At 38.4% G+C, this 24475-nt stretch overlaps 6 protein-coding genes across 6 annotated transcripts; 2 read left to right on the top strand and 4 right to left on the bottom strand.

Annotated features, from left to right (window-relative positions):
• Positions 1 to 647: 647 nt before the first annotated feature.
• Positions 648 to 6895, bottom strand: ptdss1b (phosphatidylserine synthase 1b). Its single transcript, XM_074686744.1, has 13 exons — positions 6603 to 6895; positions 6360 to 6451; positions 5603 to 5647; positions 5373 to 5497; positions 4914 to 5072; positions 4388 to 4539; positions 3747 to 3888; positions 3472 to 3584; positions 3290 to 3355; positions 2440 to 2539; positions 2039 to 2098; positions 1772 to 1853; positions 648 to 1687 (listed from the first exon to the last, which is right to left on the bottom strand). Exons 1-13 carry the CDS (start codon positions 6806 to 6808, stop codon positions 1590 to 1592), a joined length of 1440 nt encoding a protein of 479 aa, XP_074542845.1. The 5' UTR covers positions 6809 to 6895; the 3' UTR covers positions 648 to 1589.
• Positions 6896 to 7128: 233 nt separating this feature from the next.
• Positions 7129 to 9815, top strand: mterf3 (mitochondrial transcription termination factor 3). Its single transcript, XM_074687003.1, has 8 exons — positions 7129 to 7232; positions 7619 to 7983; positions 8128 to 8280; positions 8447 to 8636; positions 8813 to 8960; positions 9051 to 9122; positions 9208 to 9369; positions 9466 to 9815. Exons 2-8 carry the CDS (start codon positions 7626 to 7628, stop codon positions 9658 to 9660), a joined length of 1278 nt encoding a protein of 425 aa, XP_074543104.1. The 5' UTR covers positions 7129 to 7232; positions 7619 to 7625; the 3' UTR covers positions 9661 to 9815.
• A 789-nt stretch (positions 9816 to 10604) lies between these two features.
• uqcrb (ubiquinol-cytochrome c reductase binding protein) lies at positions 10605 to 12496 on the top strand. Its single transcript, XM_074686159.1, has 4 exons — positions 10605 to 10699; positions 11299 to 11367; positions 11703 to 11869; positions 12296 to 12496. Exons 1-4 carry the CDS (start codon positions 10681 to 10683, stop codon positions 12371 to 12373), a joined length of 333 nt encoding a protein of 110 aa, XP_074542260.1. The 5' UTR covers positions 10605 to 10680; the 3' UTR covers positions 12374 to 12496.
• A 92-nt stretch (positions 12497 to 12588) lies between these two features.
• lrrc14b (leucine rich repeat containing 14B) lies at positions 12589 to 15244 on the bottom strand. The gene is made up of 3 exons (XM_074686879.1): positions 14969 to 15244; positions 14026 to 14654; positions 12589 to 13590 (listed from the first exon to the last, which is right to left on the bottom strand). Exons 1-3 carry the CDS (start codon positions 15242 to 15244, stop codon positions 12912 to 12914), a joined length of 1584 nt encoding a protein of 527 aa, XP_074542980.1. The 3' UTR covers positions 12589 to 12911.
• Positions 15245 to 15437: 193 nt separating this feature from the next.
• LOC141802602 (protein naked cuticle homolog 2) lies at positions 15438 to 21391 on the bottom strand. Its single transcript, XM_074686157.1, has 10 exons — positions 21222 to 21391; positions 21101 to 21127; positions 20939 to 21012; positions 18482 to 18536; positions 17665 to 17756; positions 17291 to 17371; positions 17074 to 17209; positions 16832 to 16966; positions 16322 to 16737; positions 15438 to 15569 (listed from the first exon to the last, which is right to left on the bottom strand). Exons 1-9 carry the CDS (start codon positions 21244 to 21246, stop codon positions 16340 to 16342), a joined length of 1023 nt encoding a protein of 340 aa, XP_074542258.1. The 5' UTR covers positions 21247 to 21391; the 3' UTR covers positions 15438 to 15569; positions 16322 to 16339.
• Positions 21392 to 22347: 956 nt separating this feature from the next.
• On the bottom strand, positions 22348 to 24245 carry gatad1 (GATA zinc finger domain containing 1). Its single transcript, XM_074687646.1, has 6 exons — positions 24153 to 24245; positions 23738 to 23997; positions 23276 to 23398; positions 23110 to 23169; positions 22817 to 23000; positions 22348 to 22733 (listed from the first exon to the last, which is right to left on the bottom strand). The coding sequence occupies exons 2-6, from the start codon at positions 23915 to 23917 to the stop codon at positions 22543 to 22545; spliced, it is 738 nt and encodes a 245-aa protein (XP_074543747.1). The 5' UTR covers positions 23918 to 23997; positions 24153 to 24245; the 3' UTR covers positions 22348 to 22542.
• Positions 24246 to 24475: the final 230 nt, after the last annotated feature.

Raw genomic sequence — 24475 nt, forward strand, 5'->3', positions numbered from 1 at the left:
TGTAAAAACTATGTGCCATTCATAGTTGTATGTAATTCATTTTAACAAGAAATTATTTTTTTTAGGTCAGCTTCCCGTTTGATGCTGGCCACACACTCCCATGTTGTGCCACACCATCTTTCTAATGTGATTTTTGTCACCTTCTTTCAAAGCAAGGCATCGGTATTAACTGCTTTTGATTTAACCTTTTACAACAGAAACACTGGGCTGTTTCCTCAGCTTTCCCAATTTACATGAATATGCCCATTTATGTAAGAGCTTTAAAAGCACGTTGTAATTTGGCTTTTTCTTCACAGTTTGACTAGTCAGTCATAGGAACATTTGATGGCAACATTTTGCTTACCAGTAAATTGAGTCCTCGATAATAACTGAGGTAAGAAAAAATTTCCCTTAATTTACCCATGAATACTTTTTCTATATGGAGTGCGAGTTCGTGTTTGGCGTGGCTGTGGCATGGTTGCGTTCGCAAGGCAAGTAAAATGAAGCATAGTGGTAAAAATTGGTAATCCATGCATCTCATTGGACACAATAATAAGTAATTAAGTGATCATTTTATTGTAAGTGACAAATCAAGCAAATCCAGTCATACCAAATTAATATTACAGTTAGCAGACTTTAAACATCGTATTTTAATTCTAATTTGGTCTGTTGCTTAAAGCATTCAAGAATATCAAACACTGGAATCAAGGTAATGCTAATACTATAAAAAAATATATTAAAAAATCTGCAAGTAGAAATTAGCTTGTTAAGATTTACCACGCCAATCAGAAATTACAAAAAACTCTTACACCTTATATGACACTATTCTGAATTATTCAGCAGTATTAACGATAGCTTATATGGACCTGTACAGGAAGACATCACATTTAAGTGATTTGGACCAGTGGAAAAACTTCTGGCTTCACACATGATTATCTGCTGCTTGTGAATGTCACCACAGTGTTATTGCACTGAATATCACAGTCTTTTTTCAGGTACACCAGTCACACACTATTCCCCTTGGTTCTGAAATCACAAACACCCCAATATATAAAAAACATCACAAAATCACAAACAATTTAACAGTACCAATAATCACATCAATAAGCAAAGAGCAAATGTCACTCTAAGGCTATGGGTGGATCAGTAACAGGTGGTTGCTTCTCTCATTCAAAGTTTATAAAAAAGTTTTCCTGATGAGTTTTTAAGAAGTAAAGCGTGTGATACAGTGTAAAATAAATAATTATGTCATGACATAGTAAACAAATAAGATAGCTTAGAAATTTAACTCTCAAACCAACTGTGACTTTTAGTTCGACATTTAAATTGCAACATTTGGAAGAAAGCATTTTATCAATATTCATCAACCAAAGTGGTATAGTGCAATAAAGGCTGGCATGCTAGTTTATAGTGACAACAAAAGTCACCCTCTCTTTCAGAACCCAGTGCATGGCAATTAGTTAAGGTTGGTTTAAAAGTATCAAAGACATGAAATACTACTGTAGTGGTTTTGTCCGGGAGTGTGTCTTCCACCTGTATGCAACTTCATCAACACATATTTTTTACCATCTGAGTGCATAGTCCTCTACAGATGTGGTAAACAGTGATAGTTATTTTCTCTTTCCTCCATGGTCAGTCACAAATCTGTTCTTCCCTGTAGCTTTCCTCCGTTTTGTAGGCTGTAAATTTCTTGAAGGTTCCCTTTGAGCTGTGGGGATAAAAGATAGGATAACAAAATTTACCACGAAGCCTATGGATGAGTCGTCACAAGACTGCCGGTTATGAGACCGACCTGCAACACCATCTGGGACAATCTCACATGAGTCCACAGCCCTGCTGTCATCACAGTCCTCACTTTGTACAGAAGTAATGCTCTGTAAACAGAAGACAGCTGATAGGGAATGGCATTTCTGACAAACAATAAAAAAATATGTAGCGTTTTGCAACCATTTCAGTAAGTAACAAGAAACTCTTAAAGACCAAAAATATTTAATAAATACATCCTAAAAAACAATCATCTACAATAGAAGCATTCATCATAACAAAAGAAATAACTCACTGTCATCTTCTTTTGCTCATACCACACCATCCCGTACAGGCACATGAGTGTGATAAGTGCCTAAAATGTAAGACGAAAAACAAAAAGATCAAAGTGAGCACATTTTTTATCCGACTCAAAAGCATGAAACAAAAATTAATAAGCAGAAAATAAGCTTTCTGTGTGACAGACACACATATATGTATACAATACATTTTACAAGGTAGTTCAAGTAAAAGCCTTTTCCGCCTGCTAACCTTGACAGTTGTGTTAAAACAGCCAGGCCTGCATGATCTACAGCTCCGATCTTACATCTGTGTTTGTTGTCCGTCTTAATTATTTTTTAAAAAACAGCTAGCAGTGGTTTTACTGACCATGTGTGATACCAGAATGCGACAGAATGGATTTTGGTGTTTTCTTACCAAACAGAGCAGCCAAAGCAGCACGTAGCGGATTTGCGTCTTGGAAAACAAGTCATGACCAAATTTCACACATGCAAGAGCTTCAAGGAAAGCAATGGCCCTGGAGTGGAAACATATGAGCGTTAGAAAAATGATGAAGCTGTTCTGGAAATCTTGAATTCAACAATGGCCCCCTCTCTTGGCAATACCTTCCATTACACCTTAACAAAACACTTGTGGCATATGACATAAGTAAAAATTCATATTCTGTGCAGTGATTGATACCCAACTATAATACCACTACTAAAAGAAATACTTTAAATAATACATATGAATATAAAAATAATTATAATAATAACAGTAATGAAAAATTTTATGTGTAAAGCACTTTTCATCGCAGGATCTTAAAGTGCTACACTCCCCGCTCTGCTGTCTGTGGAAACTCTTTTTCATGTTCACAGGTTACACAGCGGAGGTAAAGCTCACAAGAGAGAGTCGATTCAATGTTAAGTGTTTCACGTAGATGGAGACGGCCTGTCTCGTTGCTATGGAAACTAGAGCAGACAGAGAGCATTAGCAACTCTGTGTATGACATGAGGTCAGTAAGTACATCCCAATTAGCATTTCATTCATATTTTCATATTTGTTAGAATTAACACCAATCAAATCCATCAATGTCAAAATCAGCAGTTTAATTGTGAACATTTTTTCCATTTCCCTCTAAAAAAAAAAAAAACTCAAAGAACCTGAACACTCTGAGTTTATCAGCAATATTAATCATAATAATAATCAAATCAAACTGAAGGATCACCTGGTTCTCAAAATGCAGCCTCAGAGTGGAGAGAAGCACGCCAGGACAAAAGATACTCACCCAAACACCCAGCATTGGGTGCCAACTCGTTTACACTGAGTGTCCGTCAGGTATGCATAATATTGTCTGAAAAAAGGTTGAAGAAGCCAGGAACATGTTAGGAACAGTGTCAGAGTTTAGGGGTTTATAATTGAAATCCTAATCAGTTAGTCTAATGATGTAATACACAAGGTTAAACATACCGAACAGTTGGTGCAGTGATGACCCCAACGAGGAGGATACGACACCAGCTGAGAGGATGAGATGCCTGGAAGATGAAGATGTGCTTGAGGAAGAACGTGTTCAACTCTGTCAGCTGGGGGAAATAAAATATGTCATACAAGACTCGAAAGCACTTCTCATTTTGTCTATTTGATCTGTGCAAATCAGTAGCAGTTACATGAATACTGTAATTTGCTAAATGTTGGAGACAGCCCTACTACAGTACTTGTCAGTCAAAAGACAAAGATGACAGTACCTGCCATAGGATCATAAATAGATAGATGCCTGCAAGTCTTTGCGAGGAGGATTTTGGGTCGAACCAGCGCACAAAAGTCCAGCTGGCGGGGGTGAACTGGAGCACGGCTCGCTTTATTTTTCCCGTGGTGGAGTGGATTTCCCTGAAACAGAGAAATAAACCTTTAAGGATAGTGAATAAAACAACAAATATAAAATCTTGTGAAAACAAAAACAAAAAAATACTACTGAAGTTTCCAAATCTATCTACACATGTTTATATACCAAAACCTTTGTTAAAGAAATTCCCCATTGCTTTATAACTCTTCAGTGTCTGAGATTAAAAAAAACAATTGTGAAAAGACAAAAAACCCTGATTATTATAATGCCAATTCATTAATAATTTTTTGATATACAGTTCTGAATCCATTTTGTGTTACCTTTCTCTGTATTTTATTTTATTTATCTATTTTTTTCAATACCCCTTTTCTTTAAACTGTCCTGTGTCTAATTGTGAGGTTCACCCATTGTTTATTGTATCTGTGTTACTTATGTTGTGGTTGACCTTTGTATACACAAAAAAACAATTAGCATACAATGACAAAAAAGAAGTCTTTAAATTTCATTAATTAGACACAGGTAAAGATTATACACTTCACTGACTTGATGCTTGCCCAGCGGTAGGTCCTTATCTCCAAAAATCTGCAGACAGTCATACCCAGCCAGATACCTCCTCCGTTACACAACAGTATGTCCAGTATCACCTGATCCCACCAGCACTCTGCAAAGTTTGGCAGCAGGTGCATGAAAAAGAGCTGTGGAAAAGAGAGAAAGTCAAAAAGATGATTAAATTCAGTGCCTACATCTTTTTGGTGTTGTATAATAATTCTCACTGCTTTCCTATGAATGCATAAGCTGGTAGATACTGTGATGAGTACATCTGATCTTTTTATACATCTTGAAGTCTCATCTGACCTCGTTATATGCAGAAACTCCTGCTTATATTACTGCTTTGTAATGATGACTTTCTCTCAAATAAACAACCCCTATCGCACAGTCCAAGGAAAGCACAAGGACGAGTAATGACTTTTGTTGCATGACCTTGCAGCTTGAAATCCTGATTAGATCCTCTGACAGCTGTTAACAGATTTCAGTACAAGTCTGACCTCATATTGACATCTCTTGCTACCTCAGTGAGCTCCCAGGTTATGCTAATGGTCCAACAGAGGCCATAGCTACGGATGAGCAGAGCCTTCATGGCCCATCCTGCAAAGTGGCCAAATGCAAAGATGTCAAAGTGGCTCAGGATCCGGTCCCATGTTATCACCGTGCAGTTTACAGCGTATTCCTGTTAGGAAAGAGTGGATGTTAAAATAGGAAACACATGGCAACACAAAACAAAGACTCCTCAGTTGATGGAAATGATGAGCAGGAAGTGTTGCTGTTGTAGCACTAGAATAAAAGTTTTTTGTCTGGATGACATGAAGAATTGCTTTGCCCCAGATGTACATGTTCAGGAAATCACAGAAACAGAAAATAAAGAAAAAAAAATAGAGAATAGATCCATTACATCCTCTAGAATATAATCTATACACTGTGTGTAAACTTGCTTTGATAGCTCAATCAACAGGTTTTAATCAATCTTTACCATAATATCTGCTTCCCTTGTGGCAAAACGCAGATTTGGATCCAACCAATACATGAGCATCTTTACTTGGTCCCAGTTGAGGAAGATGAGGAAGACAAGAAACAGGAAGTACATAACACTAAGACCTACACAGGAAAGGAGTGAGCGAAGATTAAGAAAAGCAGGATACAAACTGAAAACTTGTTTCATTTTAAACATTGCAAAAGTTACTGATTTTGGAGTCCACTCACCAAACACCATACGCCATATTGCAGGATGAGGTCTGGTAAAAGGTCCTGATGAAGAAAGCATTGTGCTTGTAAGTGACTTTTAGCAGATTAAAAAAATTCATAGAAAAGGCACATCTGACAAGTTTACACTGAAGCAAATGTCAAATCATTCATTTTTACAAGATTGAACAACTTCATTTTAGTTTTTTTTTTCTCTTGAGTATGAAGTTTTCTCATTTGTTGTTTGGGAACAACTCTCTAAGCCACTTTACTCAACTCAGCTCCACTATTCCAACTATGCAATTCATGCAGCATGTGAACTCCATAAGCTCGCTCAGAAGAAGAATTTGTCAAAGCCTCCAAAAATTAGGTACAGAATCTTATGTGAAGAGTGAATAATTTTGAGTTTTGAAAAGAGGAGGAACTCTACTAAACTGATATTCTCATAACCTACCGACTGTGTCATGAGTTAAGTCAAAAGTAGACTCCACTTTATGGTAAAAAAACAAACAAAAACAAAACAAAACACAACTATCACACTTATTGGTTCACAAGTAAGAAAAAAAATATGAGGGTCAATTTCTATACCATAATATGGAATAGCATCCTGTATTATCAAAGTTGAAACTGATTGAAACTGACTATTAACTGACTACTAACTCAACAGATAAAGCAGCACACTCTCTATAACAAGACAAACCGGAAAATGGCTGAGCCTTCCTAAAAAAAAAAGGAAAAAAAGTCATGCTGCTCAAGTATAGATGTAGTTTTAGCTTACCATTTGGAAAAGCCAGAACACTGATGACCAAGAAGAAGGAGACAACTACTAACAGACCAACTCGGAGGTTGTTGTCAGAGTTCTCATCGTTCCTTGAACACAGCATCACATGTTAACAAATGGAGGCTTTCGAATTAAGACATTCATGACAGCCAACCAGCTAAATGTAGAATGTACTGAACATGAGTCATATAATTTAAAATGCATATAATACACTCGGCAGAAAAGCTCACATTGGATTACCTGTTAAACACGAAGTACATGAGGCAGAGCACAGTAACTGTCAGGAGTGTTATGGTGTGTGGCTTATAGAAGAAATCAATGCAGATATCGTCCACTTGTTGCTCGTTTATCATTCGAAAATGTAAATTGTAGTTGACATTGTCCTTCCGTTGTGTCTTGGACGTCACGTCGGCCTTCGCGTCGCTGTTATGTGCTCCTTTTTTCATTTTAACTTCGAGATTTCAAAGGCTATCCAAAGTTTGAAGTTTACAACGCATTAGACGGGATGGTGCGGAGAACCCCTCCAAAAGAAATCCTGAAGATGGACTGATCCATAGGGCTAATGGGGCTGTTTGTTAAAAGAAACGCACATTTTTGTTTTCATCAGGAACAACCAGAACAAATAAATAATGTGGTACTTGATTTCTATTTTCAAAAAAAGCTTTTCATCGAGGTGAGATCAGCTTTTTGTTTCTTTTTAACTCTCAAAGAATATTGTCCTTATTTAGTGACACCCACGTACATGTAATTGTGGTATATTCCATGTTGTCACACTTCCGCTGGAGTGCACGTGAAAACGGTTGACATTGCGTGGAACCTTAGCACAGGATGTAGTTTGTCTTGGGATAACACGGCTTATAAAGAGAAACCGTGAGTGTAAAATGAAGAATTCTAAATAATATAAGGATAACGTCTTTCTTTCTGCGTAAAGGGGCTTGTTATTCTGATGACTAGCTAGCAGTATACCGTATATCTTGTTCAAGCTAGCTCTTGTTCTGGGACTGAACAGCCATTACCCCCTGTTAGTGTCGAACTACACACATTTACTTAAAGTAGAATGAAGGGATAACTTTAATTTTGTTTTATATTATTAAGGTTTTGAGTAATGTTCTGCGTGCCATTAAATTTACGAACAGCTACAGACAGGATGTACCAATGGCAACATACTGTCCATGTCTAGAAACGATGGAAGTAATTTAGTATATTGAAGATGTTTCTCTTCAACAATAATAACTGTTTTTCTTTTTTTAATGCAGACTCAACATGGCTTCATCCTGTTCCAAGCTGTGTCTTCATTCTAGAAGTCTCCTCTGCTCCCGGAAAGTTGCTGTTACATGGAAGTATTCCACTCAGACTCTCCATTGTGCTCCGGGTACAAGGATACCAATTAGTTTCCTACATGGATTTTCTGTTCGAAGTGAAGATCACAAGACAGCCCAGACAAAACTGAGGTGGAAACACGTGTTATATTATAGTAACCTCTGTGCCAGTCATCAGACAACAGTGGATAAGGAGAATAATGCGTCGAAAGAACTGTCAAAGGCAGATCTAGTAGCATACAAGAACCCATCACTACCAGTGAGAGATGCTGTGTCAGCAACTGAAAGCCAGACTCTTTTGGGTACGTTTTTTTCTGCTGTTAACCATAGAAATTTCTTTATTCAGCATATGCTCTGCCATGAATATTGAAATTCTTTCCTTTTATTATTTTTTTTTCACAAGGAATTTTTAAAAAAGTTTTTCTACCATCTTCTTAATGTTCTAGATTTAGATGCCGCCCCTGGATTTTCAGCACTAGAGGAGATTAGTGATGAAGAGGCTGTCAATATATCCATTCCATCTGCTTTGCCTCCAGCCTCCACAACTCTTAGAGACTATGTTGACCAGTCTGAGACACTCAGCAAACTGGTACAACTAGGTAATAAACCATAGTGGCTTTAGAAACATAATGTGAATAATGATAATCATTGTGACATGTCTTATAAGAGCATATTGAGTTTGATCTTATTTAACACTATGATATGATTCCAAAAATGACGATTTTCCTCATGTTTGTTTTTCCCTTGTCCATCCTTTAATTAAAGGTGTAGACCTTTGGAAGCTTGAACAGAGGCCCAATGTGGGCTCCATGCTGCTGAGGCTCAACTTCAACACAGATGTGGCCCCGAGGCTGCTGTTTCTTAATGCAATTGGAGTAGAGAACTCTCGCCTTGGCTACATCATCACCCACAACCCTTTCATTCTTACAGAGAGTTTGGAAAATCTACAGGCAAGGTGAATCAGGGGATCTTGACAGCTGAATATTTAAAAACTATTATTTTAAGTTTTTTTTCTTCAAAGTCGATTTTTTAAAACTGTTTGCTAAGTCATTCATAGCTTCTAATGAGTATACGAGCAGCTATGGGGCAATGAGGTTATTAACAATGTTCTTTGTTATGTTGTTTACAAAGAGTGGACTATCTTAAGTCGAAGAAGTTCAGGTCTGAGACGGTTGCATCTATGGTGTCGAGAGCCCCATACCTGCTTAACTTCAGTGTGAAGAGGCTGGACAACAGATTGGGCTTCTATCAGCAACAACTCCAACTCAGTTCTTCCAACGTATGCATCTTTTAGTGGGATTTGTAATTCTTTTTGTACATTCTTGATAGAGATTGGAATTACATGTTAAAGCTTGTGTTTTTTCTTCAGACACGAGACATTGTAGCTCGACTACCTAGATTACTGTGTGGCAGCCTGGAGCCTGTAAAAGAAAATCTGAAGGTATTAAAAGTCAGAATATCTTATTATAATTTTCTGAGTAACACTGATGTGCTGTGTTTAAATACTTATTTATCGTCTCCAACAGGTGTGTGAACTAGAGCTTGGCTTTAAGCGGAATGAGATTCAACACATAATTTTAACTGTTCCTAAAGTGCTGACAGCCAATAAAAGGAAGCTAACTCAAATATTTGACTTCCTCCATAACACCATGAAGGTGCCACACCAGCTGATCGTCAAGTTCCCACAGGTAGACTGACCAATGTTTGTTGGTAGTTTTCTTATTTAAAAAAAATAGAATTAATGTGAGTTTTATGATTTGAACATTTAATGTTTCCTCCTACAGGTCCTGAATGCCAAGTACTTGCGCATCAGAGAGCGCCATCTGTTCCTTGAGTACCTTGGTAGGGCTCAGTATGATCCATCGCTGCCCAACTACATCTCCCTTGAACGCCTGGTGTCTTTACCCGATGACACTTTTTGTGTTGAGGTGGCTTTGGCCACTCTGAAAGATTTTTATTTGTTCCAAAAGACACTTTAATGCATCATGAATGGCATTCAAATGGACTTCAGAATGAAGAAATCAAGCACACATAATAAACACGTTACAGACATTTAAGTCTCAAAGTTATCAACTCAACCTGTAATGACATGCTTGTTTTGTAAATGTTACTGTAATAAATGTATGTGAAAATATGAGTGTTTTCTTTTATGAATTTGTCCAGCTCTTCAACCTACTTAATGAAACCATAAATGTTGTAAAATATATAATAACTTGATTACAAACAGTTTGACAAAGACCACTGTGTTGAAAATGGAACATTAAAGAATACTTGCCAGACAAAACTAAGCAAAAAAGGGGGGAAATTTAACGACAGGGCTGCCAGTTTAAAGTTATAGAAGTGTTTCAACAACTCAGGATGAGGTAAGTGATAATACACGGTGGAAATCAGTTTGACACCTAACCCATCCTACAGATTGAGGTAATGTTACAATGTGCTGAAAAAAGGAAAGGTCTGCAAACTCTTTATTAGTTTGTGTTGGATTTGTGCAAAAGCAGTTTTTCTATTAGTAAAATACAGCAAGTTTTTTCTTAGCTTTACATACAAGTTTTTTCTTAGTAATCCCTAATCCTAAATGCAGAGGCAACTTCAGAGTCTCCAAGAGCACTAACATGGATGGGTTAAATGCCTCTGGAATATGCTTTTGAGAAACACTCAAAAATTGGGGTCAAGAAATTGCTTAGAACAGGGCAAAGCCAGTGTGTTGAAGTTTTGCTTTGAGAAATGCCGTCTGTCCATCACCTTGTGATTGAAAATCAATCAGTCAAACTCTGTTGGACTGGAGTAACCACATGGTAAATTAATGAAGCAAAGGAAAAGATTTTAATACATTATAAAAATAAGTAATATCATTAGCTGTACAGCAGAACCAGACTTTGTAAATCGCTTGGTTTGTATTTGAGGTTTTTCCAATCTGTTAAAAGTTATATTGCGCAACATCCGCTCTGACCTGAATAGTCCTTACCCATAATCCTCCACGGTCGTTGTCAGCGGTAAAAATGGCGTCGAGGGCACCAGGTAACCGATCGCTGATCTCTGACAGTCATTGCGATTTTACTTAGTTTAGGTTGATCTGAAATGCTTAACTGTATCATGTGTTACATTTTGAGGTATCATTTTGTGCGATCTGCTCTTGTTTCACGCTGAAGAAGGCTTCTGTCGCTCTTAACGTGCGTGTGTCCTTTAGTGTCCCCGTGCTAGCTGATGCTAAGGGTGCTGGGTGGCTAATGTCTGTGTAGCAGAGGCGATAATCAAGTTAACACATTATTCTTACAGGTAGACAATTTACTGTAGTTGTAGGAGGGACACTCCCGAATGATTAGCCAAATTAATTAGTTATCGTATGTTGGTTTTGCTGTAAAGTTCACACCTTCTCTCGGTCAAGATTTGTTGTTACGTACAGTGTTGCGTATGTGTTTTATCTTTATTCTGACAAATAATGTTGTGAAAATATTCAAAAAGTTTTTGACATAACAAACGCTGTAATCTTAGTCAGTGGTCAATCTATGACTCTATTATAACTGGTCATCTAATTCTAATGTTATGAATTATCTGGAACAATGTTCTTGGTGACTGACTGATTCTGTCTTTGTGTCTTCCTTATGTCATGTTCTCAGTTGCAACCGGCAGGCTCATGCTGGGCTTCCGCAAGTGGTACTACAACCTGTGTGGCTTCAACAAGCTGGGTAAGCCAAGAAATAAATAACATATTGGTTAATTTTTAAGGGTTCAAAAACTGACAGCTTCAAGGAAGTTTGTGACTAATGTGAAGATACCCAGTGAAATAAAATCACCTAGAGGAGTTAATGGTGCAATTTTTAGCACATTACCTTCAGCAAAGGTAAACAATCAGTGGTATTCTTTGTACTGTATTTACATCACATTAACTGACCCAAATAGTTGCTCTGGAGCATTAGATGTCAACCAGGAGGTGAATGTAAACATGCAAGAAAAATGACTTAAGTGTTAAAATACATTCCTTCCTTCAACATCTTGTTCTTTGTGTGTCACCTGTTCCCAGGTTTAATGCGGGATGACACAATGTATGAGGATGGAGATGTAAAAGAGGCTCTCAGGAGACTCCCTGAGGACCAGTACAACGAGAGGATGTTCAGGGTAAAGAGAGCCCTAGATCTCTCCATGAAACAACAGATCCTTCCTAAAGATCAGTGGACAAAATATGAAGAGGTAAATGAAACTTTTTTTTCAGGATGAAGGTGTGAACAATTGTGTTATGCTAACTGTGGTCTTGTCTATTATTATAGGGTCTGACCATTATCTAGACATGTAAAGCAAATTTTTCCCTTTTTAACTTTAGACCTTTTTATATGCTTGATTTTATTGGTCTGAAAACATTGTTACTCCATTAAACAAAGCTGTGACGTGCGACTTTGCAAATTATTAATCAGTAGTCTTTCTAAATGAAATAGTAAGTTAATAACAAAATTCTGCTGTGGAGGATCTTTGTTTTTTAAATCCCTCCCTACTTGATATAAGATCCCAAAATGAAAAAATATTAGAACCTAGATCAATTCAAGTTGTGATATTCATCCAACCTGGTTTGACTTGTGATCTTTGATTTGTGACATTTTTCTTGTCATCTTTTCTCTTAAGGATATCCATTACCTGACACCATACCTGGAAGAGGTGATCCGTGAAAGGAAAGAAAGAGAGGAGTGGATGAAGAAGTAGATGGTTCCTGGTGTAAAGATGTTAATCTGGTCTGGTCTCTCTGATTGTCCCCTGATGTTGTATTTAAAATGAAATGTGATCTATATAAGGCAGTGCTCATTAAACAAATGTACATTTGGTGGATGTGGAAGTTGTGTGATTTTTGTGGAAGGGAAAGAAGGGTGAGTGATGATCTGGTTAATGGATATGTAAAAAGAACCAGGCATATGTAAATAGTTACTAAAATTGGGTCTGACATTTATTAAATGTGTTAGAAACCTGTTGTATACAACATTTTAACACCATATACATGAAAACATACAAAACTCTTTAAGAGTCTGCCAAAACTGTACAGAAATCTATTTGCTATCAGCGCACATTTCTTACAGAGCAAGAGTTTTTTTTTTTTTAACAAGATGGCTAAATAACACTTCAAGGGGCCAAGAAATTGTCAACAGGGTTCATTTCTAGTTTAAAAAAATTTTGTCATAACAAATCACTAGATCTGTGTCAGAAGACTCAGTAATAATGTTGTTCCTTATGTTTAAATTTTAATCCATTAATTTTCATTCCGAGCCATTGATCTCCTGCAGTCTACCTCACTAATTGTTCCTATAAAGTTCCCAATGACCCTGTTAAAAGATGTTAACATGGACACGCTCAGCTCGTTGCTGGTTTCATTAATATCTGGGTCATAAGCCCCATTGAGTGGCGTGCACACCTTCACACAACCTCTTCCAGCCCTCTCCAGGATCCCTGCCAGCTGCTCCCTGATCTCTTGGAACAACTCTTTGTTGTAACGCAGCAGGACTGAATCATCAAGAGGATAAGTGACATCCTCAGGGTAGCAATCTTTTGGAACTGGTACCTCTATGTACTTTATCCTTGGAAAGCCTGCAGCCAATAATGTGAACAACCGGCGCAGGGCTGCAGATGTCAGAGGGTTTCCCAGGAGTTTGAGCTCCTCCAGCATCTGACAGCCAGATAAAGAGTCAGTGAAGGCGTTCATGTGCTCGTCTTCTATGTTACAATCCTCAAGGGCCAGGCTGGACAAAGTGGTAGAGCAGCGGCCAAGCAGTTTGTGGAAAGACGTGGAGAAAGAGCCGAAGAGGTCGTGTCCACTGAGGTCCAATTTGACCAGATTCTCGCTGTGGAGGCTGTTGGAGAGGTATGTCATGTCCAGACGGTTCAGGCAGCAGTTAGCAAGGTCCAAGCACTGTAGTGGAGTGTTGAGAGGACTGTGTAAAGGGAAAATAAAATAGTGAGAAAAATCAATAAAAAAAATAATAGGGTTGTCTTTTTAGCAGTAATTATATTACGCCAGCATAGCAAACACTGCAACAAACTGTCACGCTACAAGCTCTTATTTCTCTTTCTACATCTATCTGGTCTGAAAAAAAAAGAACAATGCTACTGTAATGTAACACAGTTTTGTTTGGGCCCTCTGGTCCTGGTCAATTTAGACCATGAAGTCTGTCCAGCAGCTTCCTGTCTGTCTTCACCCTGGCATCATATCAGCAATTCTAACAATAAAATACTTTCCATTGTTAAACCAAAGCCCTTAATGCTGAAATGCACATGCAAGGCTGACATAGAAGCAAGTCACCTGACACACATGAATACACACAAGACAAGGCCACTTTGTCTTTTCCCCTCCCTCGCTGTGAACTCACTTCAACACTTTGCGCAGGTGTCCAGTTATGGTGGAGAAACCAATGCAGAGTTCAGTTAGGCGGCTCAGCTGTGCCAGCAGATTGCCAATAGTACCCAGCAGATCTTCATCATCAGCCGGCAGCCTCCTCACATCCAACGCCCCTGCTGGCAGGGTTAGGGACTGCAAGCTAGGAAACTCTACTCTGGACAAAAGCACCTCTAAGTGTATGGCCTCCAGAGGAACGTTGTGAACAACCTCCAGCTTTACAATGGACTCAGGCTCTGACAGGCGAAGAACATAAAATAGCTGCTTAAGAGCCAGGGAGTCAGCCCGGAAACCAATGAAGTGAAGCTTAAGCGGACAGTAGCGGAGCAGAAGGATGGCCTGAGCCACCAGATCGTAGTTGCGGCCTGTGACAAAGCCGTTGAATCGTATGTCAATAGATGTTTCAAAGGCAGATGGGGGCACTGTACTGGCTTGCATGGCCACCATGGTATCGTAGCACATTTGGGTCAAGAGCTGGGTTCTTCCCCATCGACCCAGCGTTCGTTTACAGGGGCAGGTTTGATGCTCGATGTCCTTCAAGGCAGTCAAGTCCACAACATGAAGGCTCTTTGCGTAGGTTCTTGGAGGAGACAGCACATAATCCTTTAAGAAAACAATTAAACAGGTTATTAACTTTTTGGAAGTAGAGAAACCTTTAACCTTTAAAGATAATTATGTGTTAAAACAAGGTGAGGCTCATGTTTTTGAGCCAGTGACACCTGGTTTACAAGGCATTAGAAACACAACATAAAAACTTTAACATGAGTTTGACACAGATGTAACCTGATTTCTTGTATTAAACTCAAGACCATTCATCAACAAGCAACATTATACAAATTTACAAGTTAAAACTAGTTGTTTCCAGCTGAAGAGCCCAGCTTAATCAACCAATCAGCAAACACTAAAACCGTGAGTACCTTTAAACCAGTCAGAATTGCCTCCAGACAAAGGCGGCAGGTGCAGGAGGTGAGGTCCATCTGACAGTCAGCTGTTTTTCCCAGAAGTCTTTGCAGGTTGATCTCAGGAAGAGGCCATGCCTGCACTAAAGCATGCAGCAGGTCAGTCTGCTCATGGAGGTAGCAGGCCTTGAAGAGCAGTGGGTAGAGATTGAAAGAGACAGAGTTTAGGTTGTCTCGAGCACACGGCCCACTCTGGATGAAGCCCTCAGCTGCAAGAAACCTGAGCGTCTTCATATTTTAGGCTTTTTTTTTTCCTGCTGTTGATCAGAGCTGCAGTTGAGCAGCTCTGTGTGTCAGCACTCTGCTTCTTCTGCGAGTGCTGCTTTGTTGTTTCCCCTCTGCCTTGTGTGTTTGTCAATGCCAGGCTTGCTGTAGTGAAGCAGGAGCAGGGCACGGTGGTCTCGTGGTAGGTAAGAGGCTGGAGGTTATTAATAGAAGCAGCTGTCTCATGTCCTTCGTGGGGACAGGGTCTATTTGCAACTTTTGCCAGCGAGATAAGTTGGAACAACATTTGAATGTCATGGGGAAAATGATCACTATTCACACCTCTTTGTGATACCTACAAAACAAAACAGAGAGAAAAATAAAACAGTGATACAGAAACAATTGATTCTGTTTGTATCGAATATCATTGTAACACAATGCATGATGCAAAAACTGAATTGTTATTGGTGTATTTGTTTATTCTGGATGAAACACAAATGATGCATAAGCTTGTCCTCATAAGACAACCTCTTCTCTAGAACAACAACCTGTCACATGGCGCCATATTATGGTCTTCTGCGACTAATTTTAGTGGAGACATGACTCTGCTTCTTCCATGCTGGTCTTCTCCAGACATAAACAGTGGTCCAGACATGTGTAAGACAAATCCAACATTAGCTGTCACTTAAACTAGTGCCTCATATTTTATTCTGCTGTAACTTAATCTGCTAAATCTGTACTTCAGGAGAATCATGTCTCCTCAGTTAAAGCTGATGAGAAAAACTATCAAAACATTGTGTGAACCTTATCAATGATTAGATAAGAAGTCATTATTTTCATTTTTTTGTTTGCACAGTTTGATAATTTCTACATGTTTTAATTGATTGTATTGTAAAAAAACCGTGGATATTGAATTCTTATCTAAGTACGTGAGAAAAACCTATTTTCCTCACTAATGGCTGTAAAACCTGTCTTCACTTTACTCTGGGGTTGAGTTATCCTTACGATTTGTTTGCATTGAATAACTGTGCCTCTTAATGTCAAATAGATGATTCCAGAGCTATTACCCTCACATCAGTTCACAAAAGAAAAATGAATCCTACTTACTGAAAGGTTTGAATGGATTTATGACGGTCTGTAGTGATGATGGTGATGATGATGATGATGATGGTGCTCATGCTGATGATGGTGCTCATGTCTCTGGGCTGGAGAAGCCGGGGCTTTACAGGACAAATAAGGACTAAAGGCAGCATCCTGACCCTTGGAGCGAAGCCTCCTGCTGTGAGTGCGCTGTGCTGCGGGCTGAGAGTGTGGGACATGATGGCAGCACGAAGCAGACTGTGGGCGATGTAACCTGTAACCTCCATTTCTCTCTTTACCAACAGAGATAGTTTTGCTCTTCTGAAAACCAGGGTTGGAGAGACCTCTGGGGGAGTCAGGGGTGGTGTAGTTCTCTCTGATCACCACCTGGTGGTGCTGAAGAGCAGAGTGGGCTTTGTGTCTGGACTTCATAGAGGGAGACTCTGTGAAGATGTGGGAAAACATGATTTTTAATCTATTTTTAGTGTTTCTGTTGTGTTTTAAACAAACCATGACAGCACTGAGAGGTTTAAATACCTGTATCTTCAAATTTTGAGGAGAAGTTTTCAATGCCAGCAAGATCCATGTAGTGGTTTCTGCGCTCTATGTTTTCATCCACACAATAAAGTCCTCTCGCTGAGGCTTCCCCAGACACACCTGCCTTTTTTTCTGCTGTGAAAAAGGAACATTTCTGTCATAGCTGTTTGGTGCTTTTGGCAAAATAAGTGTTTCCTTGAGCCAAAACAGAAAAAAACAAAACAATAACAACAACATTTTACCAAGCTCTGAGGTCTTCTCTGAGTCTAGTGACGGCATCACAACTAGTTTTATCCTCAGAGGAAAGGGTGTGTTGTAAGGCTGCTTGACTGATTCCTCTAGCACCTCATATATGGAGTGCACCAGGCTAGACTTACCCTGCAGAACAAACACAAACAAATAAACAAACTGAGGAAGAGATCAGCACTCAGTGTGGACAACATGCTTACAGAAACCAACCTTCTTGTTGTCAAAGTCATGCAGTGTGAAAACCCACTCCTGCTGTGCGTCCTCATCTGGCTTCAGGTTGCACTCTGTGGCCTGTGTGTGCACAAATCGTAAGGAACATAAGCTTTTATTGCCAAATTAAACATTTAACTGCTGTGCAGCAGTTTATTAGGTGCAATTTAAACATACAGACATTTGTGTGGTGTCAGAGCTGACGTAACTGGTAAAACCACGCATGTATCTCACAATGATCTCTACTGTAATGAAGCAAACATACTGAAACTCCATCCATCTTATACTTTTAGCTTTTCAGACAGTGCAAAAAATGGTCTGTTTGTGAAGGTTTGAGAGCAGAACTGTACATATACAGGGGTGGACACACTCACAACAACATGGCTGCTCCTCTTCTTTGTCTGTTTTCTGACCTGGAGGTGAAGGCTGTGACGTTTATCGGGCCTCTTCTTTGGAGAAAGAGTCACTGAACACCAACATCCAAATAATATCAGAATAACAAATCTGTACCTACACAAAGGCACTTTCAAGAAGTCTAGAAAAATACCTTCTTAAACTGGTTATTGATGATCAATATGGATTTGTACAATAAAGGCAGAGTTGTCACTACACCTGCACCTTCTTACTTTTGATCAACTATGTGGAAAGTGTCAAATACCCCCAAAAACATTTCTTTAAATAATTACAGTTAGTAACTTTTGTGTCATCAAAGTCTGTGCAGATTATGTGTAATCCTTATACCCTGGATAATTTGACCTAAAACGGTCACCTCTACAAATATTATATTAACATATTAATGTCTAATGCCAAAGAGTCAGCTCTAGACAAACTAAACGCATGGAGGAATCCTCAAGTGATCCTCAGGAAGACACTGATGAAGAAGACTGTTCAAAGGCACAGAAACAGACAATAAATACAAAGATTAAAAACACTTCAATATTAATGGTTGACAAGCATGTACATAACTCCTGCCAAACTTTATCATATGTCTGCTAATATAAAAGGCTCTCTTATCCAGTGTCTATGGAAACATCCAAAGATCCAGAATTTTGGGAAAGAAGTTATAAAATGTATGTTAGGGGTTTTTAATACAAAAAAAATATTTTTAAATGTCAAACTTTGTGTGCTTGGAATATTTCTAGAGAAAAAGTGAATGCAAATAAAAAAATATTGCGAGTATTTTCTTCTCACCTTTTGGGTCTCTGCTGCTGCCAGATTTTATTTCCCTTAATTCTAAGAACAGGTTCTACAGAAAAGAGAAGATTTGTGCATTAACACACACAATACCAACTGCTTAAGGGTAAAGGGACCTTTTCCTTGCTATTGTTACTGGTAAAAAGCTGTAAACAGTGAGTTAAGATGAGATAAGACTCGTATTTTGTCTTGATGTTGGGTCTTTTGTAATGAAATAACATTAGCTGGTCTAGACCTGTTTTTTTTTTTTCCTAAAGCGTCTTCAGGAAACTTTTGTTGTGATTTGGTGCTATAAAATTAGAGATTGATATTTTTTTTAACAACAGTTCATTAAATGCATGTGATAACAAACATACAAATAACATAGACCCAACCAGTAGCAATAATGTCTTACTGGACTATATGACAAAATAATAGATAGATAAGGTAATAATAAAACATATAAAAACAGGGCAAACTTAAAAACAAAAACAACAATAAAAATAGAAATAAAAACAGCAAAGATGGGAGTAAATGAAAATATTATTTCACTGAAAAAACAGCAGCAAATGCAACTTGCAAACCTCAAGATGTTACAACATTCTTATCCTCCAAAAATTCCAAAAAAGGTTTCCATTCTTTAACAAACTATTTTCTTTCACCACTAACAATATGTGTAAGTTTTTCTGGTGCAAGATACATTGCTGTCTCTAGGAACTGATAATTAATAGTGAGCATAAATGCTACAGAGGAAGCATACAGTAAAGTTATTTTCATGTTTCATTAATGAGTAGATTGACTGTCACTTCAAGTGTGAGTTAACTCACACAGTCCAAGAACGTCTGTAGTGTTGGTGTCATACTGCAATAGGCACATATATGTTATCCTAAATTTTTCTGGGTCACCCTTTATTTAACCTGAGACAAAAACATATCAGTGTCACTATTGTGAAACAACCCCACAAAGCATTAAATGAATATAAAGTCTACATGACTGCTACTGGTCATTTAGCTGTCAGGCTTGAAGAGGCCAATGTGCGCTCTTCTGTGTTTCTGTCCAGTTAAAGCCAGAGTTTGCTTTCTTTTACAGCCCTTCAAAATAGATGTTAATTCTAGGAAGACTCATTAAAGACAGCGAGCTCTAAAGAAGGGTAACATGGTGTATTTTAAAGTTAAGATCCTACAGGTCTTCCTTGGAAATAAGCCCCTGTGTGACACAATAAAACATCTTTATGTTTTCAGTTTATAGTGGTGGTGTCATGGAGTGTTAAACTATACGGAGCTGGAAAATCTAACTAAAGGGAAACATTAAAGTATAAAAACTTAACCACATTCTTTAAACAACCTGGAAGAATAAATATCATTTATAAGGCTCCATAAAGCATTATATAAATATCCTTGACTATAAATTATTTTTTCCTTTCCTAAAAGATCAAACAAGCTCAATAATGTGAGATGATGTCAGATCCGTTTCAAATTTCCCAAGAGGATAAGTGAATTTTCTGCCCCAACAAGAAAATCTCTGATCTTTGGAGATACATCAAATAAGTGTAACTTACTTTAATCCTCAAATCTAGTTACACAGATCAAATCATCTTTCTCAACATGAATAAACTGACATTTTTCCCCCTCTTTTATAGAGTCTGAGCCTAAAAACGTGACCGCATCATTAAAACAAACAGCCTGCATGTGATGCCAGTTACACAGTCACATACCCACACCGTCTCCAGCTCCTAACACCTCCTGCCCACATCTTTCCCTCTCTCCCCCCTCAGTCTGGAGACGAAAAGCAGTTCCAGATGTGGAGACTCTTTTTCCTGGTCAACTTGGACATAAAGACCTTGCTGTTTTTGAGCTGGAGGCGGTGTTGAACTTCACAGGCTTGGATTTCTCTTTATAGAGCTGGAGGAGGAAGGGTGGAAGAAAAAACATGCTTCTGCCTTCAAACACCTTTTATGTCTCCTGAACATGATGAAGCGAGGGCTGTTCATTCCAAAACCAGCTTCCCTCAAGTGAGGCCGTTCGGACTGCAGTCAGCCACTATGAAAAGGGATTTTTTACACAACTCTGAAGCATGTGGGAGGCAGAGTTTTAAGATAAATCTTTGTTTGTCATCACACTTGTTGATTGACCAGTTATTATTCAACACACCATATCACAAAAGTGACCCTATTTATGAAATCTTCCCGAAAAACTGTTGAAGTGAATGAGAAAACAATGAAGAATGAGATCAAACTAATAAAAAATGAAAGACCCTTCTTTAATCTGCAGTGCATCAAAAGCTGCTGTCATAATGTATTTATTTATTTGAATTATTTTATTTTTTACAATAAAATTATTATTGTAAAAGTAAAATTTGTCTGTTGTTACCTTGGTTGCAGAATGAGTTTTCATCTAAGAGTACACTACCACTAGACATCAACAGTGTATAATAAACCAAAATTGAACAGGAAAAAAGGAAAAACATATCTTTTACCTCTGTCAGTTTGTGGATATGGATTTGTTCCAGCTCCTGCTGACAGGTCAGCACATTGGATGTCAAACTCCCACCTGCATCACACAGGAACGGCGAAATAAACTTTAACACTCGCAATTACGTTGATGTCGTTTCTAAAATTTCCATTTCCTACTATCTTACCTTCTGGGCTCTGCCTTCGCTTTAAAGCTACGAAAATTAAGAAAAACAAATCATAAAACGGCAGCTGAAAGATGATGCCCTTTAAATTAAGAAAAATATTTGCGGTGTAAATAAGTCTCACCAAATTTGGACTGGAATTTGCCCATGCTACTGCTAACTTGTTGGTTCCATAAAATTTGAATTTTAAATTCTTTGGAAAACAAAAGAAAAAAAGGAATTCCCAAAAAATAAATAAGTTTCTTGGTCAGAAAATCATTAGTCCTCACGAATCATCAGACGACCATAGCAGACGACAAGAAGTGTCAAAAGTTTGATCCAGACGTTTTAACAAAGAGTAAAGAGGCGGAGCGAGAGGGAGAACTGCTGCGCACTTCCGTGTTCGTTAACCCTGATCGGAAAAATAAAATTTTCCTTGCCATGAGTTTCCACATTTAGAAACGTTATTCGACCTTGTAGCATTTAAATCAACATGAGACTAAAAAAATGTCCTTTGTGTCAAATAAACTACGAGTACATTTTGCGGAAGTACAGAAGGGTTTGCAGGTCGTGTCAATCAGAACCTACTTGATCTATATTCTGCTTATTTTTGGTGTTCACTGAATGAAACACTTGAAAGCAACGGTTGCTAAACTTTTCCGGCTTTTCCTCTCCCTCACCACACACAGCCATGCATTAACAGAATGAAAGCACAGTACACTAAAACCTGCATCAAACACATCTTATTTTAGGTATTTATAATACTGTCTGAGAAGGTGAAAACCAACAATCCATTTTCAGAGCAAGAAATCAAAACTCAAGTATGAGTTTTATACAGTGGACCACAGCTCATGGAGATGCATCATCCCACATAGCTTGTGTACATCAAGCATACTGTACTTCGGTATGATGAAAAAATAAAATTAAAACAGCTTTCAAGGGCAGATTCTTAAGTGTTGAACGAAACGACAATTTGTCCTATTTTTATAACTTTTTACTATACACTAACATTATCCTATTTTTGTAGTAAGACTTATGGAATGCAGCTATAATGAGAAAAAAAACAAACAAATAAAATGAGAAACTTAGTTTTAGCTACAATACTACACACACACACACACACACACACACACACACACACACACACACACACACACACACACACACACACACACACACACACACACACACACACACACACACACACACACACAATAAATGCAAGCTCTCATGTTTTCTTAAAGATGACAGAAAGTATACCAGAAAGCCACTTTCTTATTTATTACTTAATACAAAAGTTAATATTAATGTTGCAGCTTTATTTACTTTTTTTAGTTACACATACTTGTTTTTGTCTTCAGTCTGAGGTTATGGCTGGGCACAACAGCCATGTTTGTTTTCATTATATTACATTAATGTACAAATTCCTGTTTAAGAGCAACTGGTTTAGTCCATATCACGTTACGTTAACTGCTGCTGCTTGCAGACTCTTTCACAGAGAGGGCAGGAGCAGGTCCTATCTGGGTCCAGATGTAGCCCTTTTCTGGTCTTATGGGAATGGTTGGGAATGGAGAGCTCCGGGACTTGAAATACTCAGAAGGGGCGTGGCACACAAACTCCAGGTACTCCATTTTTCTGGGCAGATCCTCCTCTGGACCTAAAAACACAAACATTACAGAAGTTTTCAAAAATTAGGTGTGTAAAAACATTTTTTTAAATATGGATTTTCCTCTTTCTCACCAACTATGTAGGTCCCAGGATCAAACAGGTCCTTTGGGCTGGCCTGGGTGGGGATTAACCAGGTCAGAGCAGCACTTTTTTCACAGTACTGGTCCTGCACAAAGCCTCGAATCTGAGCGTAGTATGGCTTCCCATCATCCTCATCTGTTACCTTAATTACATCTCCAGTCTGGTAGTACACGCCCTAAGGATTCATAAACACAACGGTCTGTTACAAACAGAAGGATGGGCGAACACAACAATGCTCTAAGTTAACAAAGATAAAGTTTTCCTAGAAAGAATTAACACCATACCCTATAGAAGACAGATTCTGAAGTGATGATTGTTGCAACAGATTCTGGTGCTTTGATCGGCTAAAGAAAGAAATCAAGCACACACAGGAGTCAAATACATAAATCAAAGTTCAGTAGAATAAGAAATAAAATCTGTATTTGTCAAATTATTTAGGCATCAATTTACATTTTTTAGTTTGAAAATGTGTCTTCTCCCTTTTCCTTTTGTGGACACTTTCTTCTCAGACGCAGGAGCTTTATATTTGGTGCTTCTCAGACGTGCTGACCTCCTGTGGATCTCCTGCTTAGACTGAGAGTAAGAGAATCATGTATGAGTAAACAAGAAAAGTGTTAGCTAATTTTCAAACCATTACCCAAGAACGTACTTCAAATCTTCAGACACATAGTATGGTTCTCTAGATGTGCGTTTAGAATTATGGGAACTGAATTCAACACCCCCATTTCATACATGTATTACTTCACATAGCTAGATGTTTAAGTCATGGTATCTTCCAACACTACACTGAATTGTAATGGGTGCCCACCAACTCGCCTGTTACATCTATTTTAAAAGGTTGGGATGTCACAGAGCTTACCAACACAGCAGGAAAAAATAGCCCTTATTATAACTCATGTTACACATGCTGACCTGCTTTCCTCCGCCATTGCTGGGCTGAGTGCTGGAGGACATGGAAGGTCCTGATGCTCCTCCGCTGCTGCTCTTTCCAGTGCAGTTGTTACAGAGGATCTCTCCCTGGTTTCCCTTTTTCCACATAGACGAAGAGTTCGTCTTGCAGACAGCACAACACGGCTTTAAGCCCAGAGGCATCGTTAAAGGTTAAAGAAACGATGATCAACAATGAACTGTTTCGTTCAGCTTCAGCTGTTTCTCCAAACACAGAGATGTGACTGCAACAAAACGTCACAAAGAAAGAAGAAGATTTCTCTTATCCAACACAGACTGGCTGTATACTGCTAGCTTATATAAGAGGTGACCATAAAAAACACAGCAGCATCTTCATGTAACATTGGTTGAATCAATACGCAGACATAACAGTCCATACCGCCATTGCTGAAGCGTCTTCTTCGGCTCTACTGACAACAGTTCTTCTTCTGCGGTTTCTAGTATCATCAACTGGTCCAGCGCCTCTACTGGACGGGAGACGACAGTGTCGCCTCTGATGAGAAGTTGCCTGTGATCAGTTGTTTTCAAGTCGTATAAGCACTTGATGATAAAAAAGAAAATGTGAATTTTGAGATCATTTTAGGATGGAGGTTTGTGACTAAAAAAACACATGGAGAGTAACTTATACTTTTTTCATCTGCACCAGTTTCCTGGTTGTTAAATTTCTATCAGCATTTTCCTTATGACACTGCACTCGAGTTG

The sequence above is a fragment of the Halichoeres trimaculatus genome, unplaced genomic scaffold, assembly GCF_033239565.1.
Source record: "Halichoeres trimaculatus isolate MK-OKI-2021-1 unplaced genomic scaffold, fHalTri1.1 fHalTri1_scaffold_14, whole genome shotgun sequence".
NCBI classification, from domain to species: Eukaryota; Metazoa; Chordata; class Actinopteri; order Labriformes; family Labridae; genus Halichoeres; species Halichoeres trimaculatus.